The following is a 13602-nucleotide window of genomic DNA, read 5'->3' as shown; positions in this document are numbered from 1 at the left end:
AAAATAATAATTCACATAATAATAATAATAAATAACAACAACAACCCTTTAACAGTGGCTAAGCCCCAGAGCCAGAAAGCCTATGTTTAAATCTCAGTCCACTATTTAACTAACTCTATGACCTAGGGCAACTTAAGTAACCTCTTTGAGCTTTTATTTAAAATCTGTAAAGGGTGTTGTGGAAATTATATGGGCATGGAAAACTATCTGATATATGGTAAGTGTTCAGTAAGTGTTAGTTATTATTAAAAGCTATTGAAGATGAGTCATATGATAATGTTATATGTTGCAAATGGACTGTTTTATTTTAGGTGATTTAACATCTTTGACAGGGTTAAGAAAGATTTTGATCATCTATTATCTGATGTCTCTTGCTACCATTTTTCTTTGTACTGTGTCCATTAAATTTGGTATAGTTAACGGCAACCACCTTTCTAATAAAGCTCAAATATTCTGTACTCAGTTCTGCTATACAATTTCATGAGTATGCAGCTCCTCAGCCCAGAACACCAATTGTGCAAAAAGTGCAATGAATTCTAATTCACATTTGATTGCAATAATCTGAACCAAACACAAAACCTAGTTGATCCAAGATGATTTGGGCTTTACAATTTTGTGCATTACGTGATCTGCACACTCAAAACAGGAGTATCTTTGAATTTAACATATTTTCTTTTTCAGAAAACAAGAATTCTTTTAATTAAGAACATTTTTAAAAATTTCAGTATGTGTAATTGTTAACACCTGCTATGTGTTACCAACAGATGTTTCTGACTTACCTAAGGGAACTGTTATAATTATTCTATAAGCTTATTGGAATGGCATTTACTGAGATAGTTGGGAAACTTTAGTTGATGACTTTGTATGTAATGTTTGGTATTTCTTTTAACCTCTTCCCTTATTGCAGGCAATCTTCACACATACTCCCCAACTAGTCCTGTTCCTAATGGGGTATCCAAATGGTTACAACACTGGTCATGTCTATTTTAGTCTATGAAAAAGTTACTGAAATCAAAATATGTGTATTCTAAAGCATTATAAAATTTACTTTTAATGTTTTAGCAGCTAATCCTTATAATGTTTAGATAGATAATACCTTCTAATAGCTTGGCTTCAAAAAAGCTATAGTAAAAATGTGAGTTTTCTTTATTTTCCTACCAATTTATAAGGTCTTATAAGCAATCAACTTTCTAAATTCTTCATTTATGATACTAATCACACAATTACCTACAGGCATGTATTAAATATGACACTAGTTTCAGCCAAATAATGGGCCAATTGCAAACAATGAATAAAGAGAGGCAGCTCCATTTATAACTGCTGTTTCAACAGAGCTCTATTGTAATCACAGTGATCTGAGGGTGACTCATTAATTAATTGATGTTCTTTTTTATTATGTGCTATTGAGTTAATGAGTAATTTGTGTGCGATAATTCTCTGAACACATTGATTACTTGAGATATTTTCTGGGGCTTTCATATCAATGAAATGCTGAATAGGTAGAAGATCATATTCGCTTTAATATGCTCGTTATTAGTGGGTTTGAGATGAGTACAAACCAGTGCAAAGACAACTTAAAGTCATCTAATGTCTGAAGTATTCTAAGTCTGCCCGACAGGAGGCTGAGGGCTCAGGGCAAGACCTGTCACATAGCAGTTTCTCAGTAAATGTCAATTGAAATCGTGACTATATTAAAGCTTTGCTTTCTATTACCTTAAATTGCATTAAAGTCATATTTAAGAAATATCTATAATGGTGTTTTTAAGCAAAAGTAATAGTCAAAAGGCTTTTGCTAATACTGTATTCTGTGCTAATGGTCTATTACAGTAAACATAAAGATTGTTTTTGCAACTGACTGAAGTGAACAGTAAGTGTGTTTGGCCTATATCATTTCTATGAAATTGTTTAAGTGACTATTTAGAAGGTGGTTTGCTTAATTGATAGTTAAAAGGAAACTGCTTATATACAGTATGTTTTACAACAGATATAATTTTCAGTACCATGTTTCAGTTAAGGTACACCACCTTTTCCTAGAAAATGTAGGTTTTAGTTGAGTTTTTTGTTTTCATTCATTGTACAGAAAAGAGGAAATTCGAAATTTAGTCTGACAACACAGTTGCTTTCAGAAAGATCACTTAAAATTTGTATATATGTACGAAATTATACCCAGTAATCACTACCTTAATTTTTGACAGTTTTATTTTCCCCACAAAAGTAAATAACAGTAAACTATCTAGCTCAGAGATCCCACATATAACATTTAGAGAAAGCATTTGAGGCACTTTGTCTACACTTATGATTTACCTTTTAAAAGTAAATGTCCTTATATACTTTTTTCCTTTTACATGAACTTAATGTATGCTTTCTAGATATCACCTTAGATTTTGCCAATTAAGAGCAATCAAACAGTGTAATACCCCTTTTATTAAAAACATAAATCCAAATGTAAAAATGAATGAAAGAATCCAGCAGATATTTATTAAGCAAGATGAAAGTGAAATTACAAACACAGGTCAGCTTTTCAACTCAGCCAGCATTCTGGTGGACAGGAGGTGCCTGGGCCTTCATCAGAGGCAGCCCATGTGAGATGCATGTTAGAAAGTGAGCTTTCCCTGCTTGAGAAATCAAAGCTCCAGCAGAGGTGTCCTACTGGAGGCATTGGATAACAAGCTAAGTGACATCAGGGCTACACAACACAAAAGAGGAAAGTTGACAACAATTCAGGGACTTTGAATAGGCAAGACAATTAGCTCAGTACTTCAGGTCAAAAATGCTACTATTTAATGGGCAATTAGCTATAAACGGCCTTTTGCTCTTGTTTCACAATTTCATAGAGATGAAAGATAATCTAAGGAGATTAAGGCCTTAATCTAGATGAGTAATTTTGTTTGTAGGAAGAGCATAAGAATTAACTCCCCAAGGATTAAGCAAAAGAAAAGGCAGTAAAAACGTTGTTTGGTCTTTGGGCGGCAAGAACAGTTGAATAGTTGAACAGTTTGTTTCCAGTTTACAGGTATTTTGACATATTGATCTTAACATATGCAAAACCATTTAAATAATCTTTAAAAGGTCATTTGAAAAAGATACCGACAATTAAAATTGTACATCCACACGAATCTCAAGCTACTCTTAATGGGTACTAGCAGGGCTACGGAATTATGAAAAACACTTCTCACTATCTCTCCTCCCCCATTTGTTCTGTTTTTTGTTTGTTTTTGGTTTTGGCTATGCAAGTCTTTTCATGAAACAAATGTAAGGCCTAAGGCTAAAATAATAGTTATTTTATAGGCTCCAAATACCTATTTTTGAAATTCTTTTTTCCATGTATTTCAAATTTGAAGGACACATGACTTGAACATTCTTAACCATGAAGCATTTGTAAAAAATACATATCATTCACTTTTCACAGAATTATTTTCTTAAAAATAAGAGGCAATATCCAGATTCACATGCATGTCCATAATAAAGCTTTGTTTTAAAACAACTCAAATCCACGTCAGCATTATTTGCAGCTTAATATTTTGGCCCCAAACCAAGAATTCAGGTATCACATTTAATTTTCGTCTGCAATATATATGTACTGGCAGGACCAAATATGTGTGCAAATAATACTAGGAAATATTGTTTCCTATACAAGTGATCAGGAAAAAAATAAATAATAAAGAAAAACCACAGCACTAAATTTGCTCTAGTAAAAATATGCTTCATTGTGCCTGTGAGGAATTAGATTTGTTGGAAAGTAGTTCTAGTACAGGGAACAGAAGCAAAGAAGCAAACTATGAGCAACCCAGAAGATGGGTTATAGACTCATTTTTATTTCTTAAATTGTAATTTAAATAATCAGTCTCCATAATTTCTGTGTCTGGAAAGTTTTCTTCTTTATCAGCTATCATGTAGGTAAGGAAATATTTCACCTTTAAAAAATGGAATGACAGATTTCAGCCTAAGTGATATATTCTGAGTGGGTAATTACTTAAAGCAATAGAGTAAGACACGTTGAACTTTTAAAGTGTTAACTTTTAAACATTAAAATAAGTGGCAGGTAAATACAGAAAAATATATAATCACCAGTTCTCGGCTTTTTACCAATCCCTTTGTTTCTCTCCTTCTAGAAGATTCTCTATAAGTACTATGTTGCTCTAATCAAAAGTAACTTCTCTACTCAATTATCATCATAGCTTCAATGTGCATTATGGTTTCAGTAGATTCACACTCAACTCCTTTTAGTGCCAGAAATTTATCAAGCCATAAAGTTATTACCTCTTAACTTTTATGGAGAGATCTGGGCAAAATTTATACAAGAAATTTATCATTTTAAAATTATCTCATAATTGTGGCAACACTTTTTAAAGTAACCCTTTGGAAAAAATTTACATGATACCCAAAGGCACGAGTTTACATAAGGGGTGAATGGCTGACTAAAACAAAAACAAAAACAAAAACAAATGAAAAACCCAAAGCCATTATATAGGTAAAGAACACATACACACATACACATATGTACACACGCACAAAAGATATTAAAAGGATAACTGTTAAGCTTTAAAGTTATTCTAAAAATGGCACTTTTCATGTTGGTATAAAATGAAAGTGCTTTAAGATGAAATTTTTATGCATTTTTTTAAAGCTGATCTTAACCCCCTGAAAATAGGGGGTTATAATGAGAACACCGGTAGACTCTAAATCATAGTGGCAATAATAGTGGATGTTGTTAAAATGCTTTGTGTGTGGTTTTTTTTTTTTTTAGTATTTTTAATGTTGATAGACTTGCTTTATCTATATGTGTATCATTAGTGAGATTTGGGCTTCAATTTTTTACTAGAAAGTTACAGCTCATTTAAAATAGCTGGTAGATACAGAAAGCATAAATATACAGTAAGTTTAAACACTGATTGTACTAAATGCAACAATACAAAGAAGCAAACAGAACACAAATGGTAACACAATAAAACTGTATTACATTTGTGCTTCAAATATTACAATACATTATATACAATAGTCCAAAATAAACATCTCATGCCAAGTGACACAAAAACGAATAGCAAGCAAAAAAATCCAGCAATATGTACATTACTTTTTTTCTTTAATAATAAACATTCAACTCTGAACTGGGGCAATTTCACTACATACAGATGCAGTCCGCCTTTTATTCCATATAACCATCCTGCTTTCCTATATCTACGCTATCCAGTAAGTTTCTTTGTCAATTCTTATATACATGTGGAGCAAAAAAGATAAAAGAATGTAGTGCTTCATATTCTTAATGGGATGATGTTGAGAGATCAGCGAACCTGGGGTGCATAACCTTCTTTCATTAAACCTTCCTCGTAGTCCGTCTGGCAAAGGATCATGTTATTCTTTAGAAAAAATTTATCTCCAACACAAAATCTGAAAATATTAAAAAATAAAATAAAATAAAACATGTTAAGAACATTTCACTCAGATCTATAGATTTGAAGATTTCTTTTCCTAATAATAATTTCACATGGTAATTACCTGATTTGAAAACTTGGCTTAGAAAGTTGTCTTTATTGTCAACACTAAACCAACCTTAATCTATAAAAAAATCAAAGGAACATTGAAGAAAATACATAGGGCAGCAAAAGTGACTTTTTTTTTTTTACCACATTGTAAAGAAAAAAAAAAACTGATCTATATACACACTCATTAAAATAAGAAAGAATGATAATAACATTTCACTACAGTGATTATGGAAGATTTCATCATTGGCCATTTATCTACTTTATATAAAAAAGTAAAATACGTTAAAATGAATCAAACGAGTAGAAAATAGCCCATTTTAAAGCTTCCTTTTATTCCGTTATTAAAATGTGACTAAATTCTAGTAATTTGAAAGCTGTTTTAGCACCAGACTCTGCTGGACCATATTCCTTTGTTTGTGGCAAGTTCACCAACTATAAAATTATAAATGTCATTTCTTAGAGCACTTCCAATTAAACCAAAGAGTAACCTGAACAAACTTCTTAATATTTATGTGATAAATAAACTAGCTTCCAGTAGCTAATTATTATTTTATTCTATGAAGCATTGTTTAATATGCAAGACAGTAATGTTTTTAATAAGTGCTCTTTTGGTATAATTTCCCAGTGGTGACACGTTGGACAGAATTAAGGTCAGAAATAAATGCTTGTGCTGTTTTCAGTACATTTAACAATAAAGTAACTCTGGGGAGAGTTGTATATATTTTTAATTGTAATAATTTAACCTTCAAACAGCAGCGTCTGGTAGAGTTGACCCAGTTAAACTACTTGTAATTATACACGTTGACCTCACCGACCTTTGATAGTGGTCTCTCTTTATCAGATAGTCAATTTCAAATGATGTTCAAGCAGAAATCTTAGTGGGTAGATTAAATTGTGTAGTGAAAGCCACCCTTAATGTTTTGTGAAGTTGAAAGTTTAAATGAGGAGCAGTTGGACTGATTTACATTTGCAAAGATTGGAATGCTAGACAAACAGTGAACCTATTTATTTTCTAACCGGGTAGCTTTGGAAATTTATCCTTATTCTAGCTAAGTAGATAGAGGGAAAAATGGTGTAATAAAAAAAGTAGATTGAAAAGAATTAGCCTTCCTCTTAAAGAAGATTGGTCTGTTTATTTGTGGAATTTACTTTTTTTTCCCAGGATTACTGCCTGCTGATGATGTTGATTGAAAGTAGAGACTATGTGCTGATCTTGAAATCCTAGAGTGGTTTGTGGTCAAGGCTATTGGATACAATGAACATTCAAGTTTAGACTTTAAGTACATCTTCTTTTTAATGGTTGTAAACTATAAACTTTAAACGCCATGCTTAAAAAATGGTATTTGAATAAATCAGTTTTTGCGGATAATCATGATACTAAGGTATGCTGAATAAAAGAAAATATGTCTTTTGTTGGACAGGCCTTATAGCCAAATTACATGCTCATCTTTTGTGAGATTATATAAAATATCATGTAGAATAGATTTGATTACTGTTCAAAATTTTTCAACTTATATTACTATTTAAATTAATTTGAACTAAAGCTAATAATAAAATATCATATCAAAAATAAATTTAATAAAACACACTTGTGTTCCAACTGATATTACTGAATTTTTTTGCTAAAAACCAACTAAACTGGAACTACTTTCAACTCTATATTGTCTAAAATTTTACTTAATTTTTTCAACGTAATTTTTATCAATCCCCAAAATTCTATTTGTTATCAAATAAAAAATATGATGGTTTTTGTCACATCATGTCATTATTCTTACCTTCAGAGACCTTAAAATTTAGATAATTTTTATTTATAGATTAATAAATTCTGGGTACTTAATAATGAGAAAAGCATTGAATCAAAAGCCCAGGAATCCAGTCCTGAGACCTACTGCTTTTACCCACCCACTGCAGGATATAAGATACCTTTCAAACTTTCTCTAAGTCAGTTTTCTGTGGGTAAGATAAAACAACTATATCACTGGATTGTAGGGATGTTAAAATAAGAAATATATGAAAGGTAGAGAGGCATATTACGATGAATAGGATTCAAATCTCAACTTTCCACTTTAGTTAGGTGAAACTTCAGTTTTTCTTTTCGGTAGTATCAGTCACTTTTGTAAGTTTGTAGTAAAGAGTAGAAATAAAATATGTAAAGCTTTACCTCAATGTTTGGAATGTATGTAATTAAAATAGTTACCTTTTAATAAAATACTTACCAAGTGCTAATGTTAATTTATACACACACACACACACACACACACATGCATATATATAATGTACGTATATATATTATCATATTATTCTTTCCATTCAACCTAAAACATAGACATTATCATTGCCTTTTTCAGATGAAAAACCTAAGGTTTCCTAAAAGAATTTAAAAAACCTGCCCAAGTTTCCATGGCTAGAAGGTCTGTGGTAGAGGAAGGAAAAGAACCAGGTTTCTTTGGATTCAAGACCCATGCTTTTACCTGGAGGCAGTAAAGCATGAGACTACAAAGTTATACAGGTATTTTTGTGTTACTGTTATTCCTTTTCATACTTTAAAAAAGTTTGCCTACCATTCAATGAGATGTTGGTAATATAAATAGAATTCATCTAAAATATTTCTACCTGAATATTTTGTTACTAATATATTGCCAACTGGATAAAGCACATTTTCTGTGCATTTCAATTTATACTTAAAAGTCAAGATGTAACAGAGCATGGGTGAGGAATGTCACACTTACATATGTAACTCAAAACAGCCTTGAAAGCTATGGTTAAGAGCAGATTATGTTGGTATGCAATTGGAATTAGTATTCTCCTTTAAAATGCAGCATATATAAACATGAATTAGAGAAACAGCAATGCACATATCAGACACTTAAAATCTACAACTGAGTTTTATAAGAGGCTAATTTCCAATGTTATATAACTAGCTCCTTATGAGATATAGCACTTGTAGAAAAAATATTTTAAAAGCAGTGATGACCGGAAGATACTGTTAGTATATTAAGAGATAGTGCTAAAATTCCTGAAAATAAACTGATAATCTTCCTTGTAATCTAATTCTAATTACTTGCAGTATAGTCAGTTCAATTAATTTTGCCTTTATTTCATAAATAATATGATAAGGAATAAAAAGATAATCATATTTTTAAATCATCTAGTCATAGTGTTTTGAAAGTAATAATAGATTTAATTTCCAGATATTTTGAAGGGATTCTAGTTGAATTCATATGGCCTTGGCAACTTGAAAAGTATAGAAAATAACTATAATTAATAAATCATCTCTATAAAATATGGGCTTAGAGTAGTTTTGAGCGGGTTATCAAAAGCCTCTACTAAAAAGCCTCCATTTGTAACATCTTTTCTAAGGAATGAAAATGTTAACTTAGTGATCTCATTTTCCTAAAGTTAGTGACTGTCAATTACAATTAATTTCTACTTCTGCAATATTTTAAAAAGAGAGGGGGATCTAATCCATATTTCCAATGTCTCTACCTTCATATTTAAGATACTTGGTTACTAAAAGATGGAGATTTTTATACTGTACTTTGTTTTCGGTAAGAGGTGCAGTTTATATATGCAGTTTATATACTTATTATCCCATCATTACATACTTATGGACAAATATATCTTCTTTTTCCAATGACAGCTCAGTTGTCATTACACACTTCATTCCTAACAACCTTTTCTGCCCTAAATTACACTATAAATACCCCAAGACCTGCCAGACATTATTCAAGTCTATCTTACTATAACTCCACTATATCTCTTTCCATTTATATCCACTTAGCCAGAAAAATAAAATACCCCTCTTGAAACAGGCCAGGCTCTGAGTCCAGAGACTAAAACCAAACTATGGGGATTCAAATCATGCGTCTATCTTTTTCTAACCGTGGAATCTTGGATAAATTTCTTAAACTTTCTGTACTTCAGTTTCCTCATGCGTAAAATGAGGTTAATAATAGTACCTACTTATGAGTTATATTGCGTGTTAAATGAGTTAGTATATGTAAGACAGAACAAAGTCTGTCTGTATATAACCAACAGTATATAAGAATTTGCTATCATTATTATTTGCCAATGGTAATCTTTTCATCATTGCTTAAAATATCCCTCGCTAGAGAGATTTTTCTCCTTTTTTCATCTACTTAAATTCCAAAAATTCTTTAGTTTACATTCCTTCCAACAGTGTTCCCTGACCACATCAACTCATTCCAATCTTTCCCAAAGCACTTATTTATTAGTGTATCATTTACTTTGGCATTTTAAATTTTCTCATGAGGGTATAACAAGTTTCTCAATCTGGACAGCAGTGCTGAGGTAAATGATTATGAGTTGAAATACCATCATAAATTGTACTACCACTTGAGATGAGTGGTCAATATACATTCGTTAAGATGGATTCATTCCGGAATCAATTAGCTTTAAATAACAAAGGTATTTTAGATGGAACAATTTTAATTTGTATTCATTTTGACTTTCAGTCATTGACTTCTCACCTTTACAATTTCATCTCCTGTTCTTCACTCCATGCCTTACTCTTCCATATCCCTACCAAACTCCCAGTCTAATCTTGAGCACACTAAGCTATTTTTTATTTCCTGAACACAGCAGATGCTTTCACACCTCCATGCCTTACATGCTGCTCCATCTGTCTGGGAATCCCTTTCTTCTGTGGTTCCTGTCTTCGTCATCTCCCCAACTCCCCCACCAGACACACTTCCTATATCCTAACCAGTCCTAGGGAATTCTTTTTTAAAACCTAGCACATCGAGCTTCTGCTGCTTCCCCAAGACATCCAGGACTGACCTCTCTTCCCTTGCTATGGATCTGTTTAGAATCAATTACACCCCCTTTTGAGGCTTTGATGTCCTGTCTCTAAGGAGAAACTGGATTTTATTCCCCTCCATTCCTGCAGAGCCTAGAACAGTGCTTCTAATCTTTAATAAAAGAAAATGAAACATTATACAATTCTACATATTTGAGCCGATTTCATTACAAACAAGCATGTCTTCCTTTTCTTATAAAAACATCATTTAGTTTTACAGAATTTTCTAAGGGGAGAGGTTTATTCGCCTTTAAGAAATTAATCAGTTACACAGAATTTTTCAATTCTGAATGAGATGCAAATTATTATATAAGATGCTCAAAATAACTTTCCTTGGATTTCCTTTCAAAATAAAACTTTTAGATTTTTAATTCAGGACTCACATTCTTAGCTATACCCCCTAAAAGGGACAGAGAGAGTATATACAATGGACAGCCAATCCTGATAGGTGATTATTACTACTATTTTTTGAACATTCAGAAATATTTATAATATTAATATTTTGATTTAAAAGTTAAGATGAAATAACTGCTAAATAAAATTCATAAGCATGTATGATACCACAATTTCAGATGTCAATAAAGTTTGCTTAAGGGAATGTACCTATAAATTATCTATTTGTCTTGTGTTTTATCGGAAAAGGTACAATCCTATGACAATGATTTGGGTACTGAAAGTATAGGCTCATGTGGCATATGGCTTTATTGGAGAGGATTTCTTAAGGAAATGTCAAAGTAAAAGCAGAATCTCCTATATTGAAAACCTTCTGTATTAAGAGTAACAAAATTTGTCTCCTTTGCTTGGCTGATGAAGATTAGCTGACTTCCTGCATTAAAGAAGTTTGTCTTGTAGGGGCTGAAGTGACAAGACAATAACTAAGTGCTAATTGTGCATAACCAGCACTAAAGATATGCAGTCCCATTATGGCATATAATAAATGAAGCGAACACAGAAATATATTAGGTACTTTAATAATGATACTAGAATAGTATTTTGCAGCAATAAGAATGTGAACAGTTTTAGAGTCAAAATTTAGGAGTGTTTGTCTTACTTGACTGAGTTCTATTGGGGAGAGAGACTTAATTGTGAGTGCAACTTTTTATTTCAATGGTGAAATAAAAGTGATATACGATAGGTAAATAGCATTAACAACCTACAATTACTTTGCATCATAATAGAATTTAGGCTGGGTTTAGTACTTGAATGATGTTTTAATTTTCTGTGTAGAACATGAATAAGATAGGTAAGTCTGCCCTGATAGAAGAATGGACAAAGGGCATAAACAGCCAGTTCCCTAAAAGAAGAATTAGCAAAGGGCTACAAGTAAGCAAATGAATGCTAATTAAAAATTAAAATGAGATACCCTCTTTCATCCTTTAAGGATTAAAACAAAATAATTCCGTGTTAGAGTCAATATGAGGGAAAGAATAGTTTTTACATTTCTGGTGTGAGTATAATTGGAATAATTTTCTAGAGAGCATTCTGCAATATATAACACAAGCCTTTAAACTGTTATATACTTTGTCTAATTAATTTTTGCTCCTGTGAATTTATTCTGACACAGATTTCAGTATTTGTTTGTTTATAAAATCAATATTACACTGATAATATTGATAATATAAAAACTTGAAGAAACAACCTATACATCTGATGATATCATATATGAAGCTCTATCTATAAAACTGAACACAAGTAAATTAAAATCTCAAAATAATTTTTAAAGGCAGGTAAAAAGGCACAGTATGTTAAATTAAAATGTCTAAATATCAAACATTAGGATTCTCCACTGTTACTTTTTTTTAAGCTGCTTAAATGTGGATATAAAATATATGCTATGTATCATTTGTTATATATGTATGCAAAAAACATATGTCTGGCTACACACCAAAATATTAAAACATTTTCTTTTGAAATAGTGAGAGAATAGTGAGACATAAGACAATGTTATTCTTTATCCCTCGTATTTTTAAAATTTTCTATTATAAATATGTAACCTTTTATAAGTAGAAAAGCAGTAAATGTTATTATTGCATAAAGACAACTATATTGTTAATGGATGCGATTAGTGTATCAATGTGATAAATAAGCAGAAGTTTTTAACTTTACTACTAATACACTTTAAAATGTATACACATACATGGACAAATGCATATAAATATGTCTGTATGGATGTGTGGATATTTGTGTTTGTTAATCCATGTCCTTACAATAAACGACACATGCATTTTTGCCAGTTTATGTTTGGTTAAATGTCATCATAGGCTGAATTAAGCTACGTTGGTTTCGAGCATTTATTGGGAAGACTCAAGATGTTGTGTGATAACTTCTTGAATCATTTTCTGAGTAAATTATACATTGCAAGCTATAGAACCACATTCTGAATATTTACATTTAGCGGGAGACATTATTGAGATATATATCTTATGTAAAAACCAAGTTTTTACACAATATAATTTACAAATATAATTTCATAAAATTAAAATATGTATCAAGGTAAAAGAACTAATATTTGAGAACTTATTATGTTCTTGGTAGTTAACATAAATTATTTCATTTAATTTTCAAAATCTGCAAGATAGGTATTAGTGTCTTTATTTTATGAGTGTGGAAACTAAAATCAGAGAGATGAAGTAACATACAATCGCATTGGAATCTTAATACAGTTCTCACTGTAAATATATTTTTTCTACTATTCTACAGGGCCTCATAAAAAGATGCTGCATTGAACAGCAAAACAGAGCAAATTACAATAACTGAGAACTTGACACAACTAATATGTACCTATTATATACTATGTCCAGGTGTTTTCATATTCACATGGGATTTATTTTATTAAATTTATCAAGTATACTAATTTTTGAAATGTATTTTTAATAATCTGTATATTTTAATATTCTAATATCCTCTGTATCTCTCACATAAAACAGGTACCAGTAGTATATAGTTACCACTTGAAATAAAAGTTATAACTTTCAACAAGGAAAAATGAGATGAAGTCATAATAATTTGATATGAAAGATTTCTCTGAGATTGACTAATCCAGTTCCCGTATGTTATAAATGAGAAAACTGAGGTCCCAAGAGTTAATATTGTTGGTTTATGGTCATACATCTTTTAGGGGCAAAGTCCAGACTGGAATTTAGGTATTTAGATTTTCTGTGGAATACTCTTTCTATTCTCCAATGTTGCCTCTCAAATGTTGATTCTTGATAATTAGTATGTCCAGCCTCATTCCTAAAGAAACTTGAAGCAACTTAAAAAATACCTATAAAACAAGGTTAAAATTCAAGATAAGAAATG

General features: G+C 31.2%; 1 protein-coding gene across 4 annotated transcripts in view; it reads right to left on the bottom strand.

Moving 5' to 3' along the window:
• Nucleotides 1–2456: 2456 nt before the first annotated feature.
• The window catches only part of LMO3 (LIM domain only 3), a 54897-nt gene continuing 43751 nt past the window's right edge, over nt 2457–13602 (bottom strand). For 3 of the 4 annotated variants that reach the window (XM_039882581.1, XM_039882582.1, XM_039882580.1), the window contains one exon: nt 4939–5388. In XM_039882581.1, coding sequence (XP_039738515.1) covers nt 5283–5388 — 106 coding nt within the window. In that variant the 3' untranslated portion in view covers nt 4939–5282. Of the gene's footprint in view, nt 5389–13602 lie in introns of all 4 variants that reach the window. The other variant, XM_039882579.1, reaches the window with a different exon arrangement.

This window comes from Pteropus medius, unplaced genomic scaffold (genome assembly GCF_902729225.1).
Source record: "Pteropus medius unplaced genomic scaffold, Ma_sr-lr_union100, whole genome shotgun sequence".
In the NCBI taxonomy this organism is placed as follows: domain Eukaryota; kingdom Metazoa; phylum Chordata; class Mammalia; order Chiroptera; family Pteropodidae; genus Pteropus; species Pteropus medius.
The sequence above is the reverse complement of the archived record's forward strand: the minus strand, read 5'-3'. Positions and strand labels throughout refer to the sequence as shown.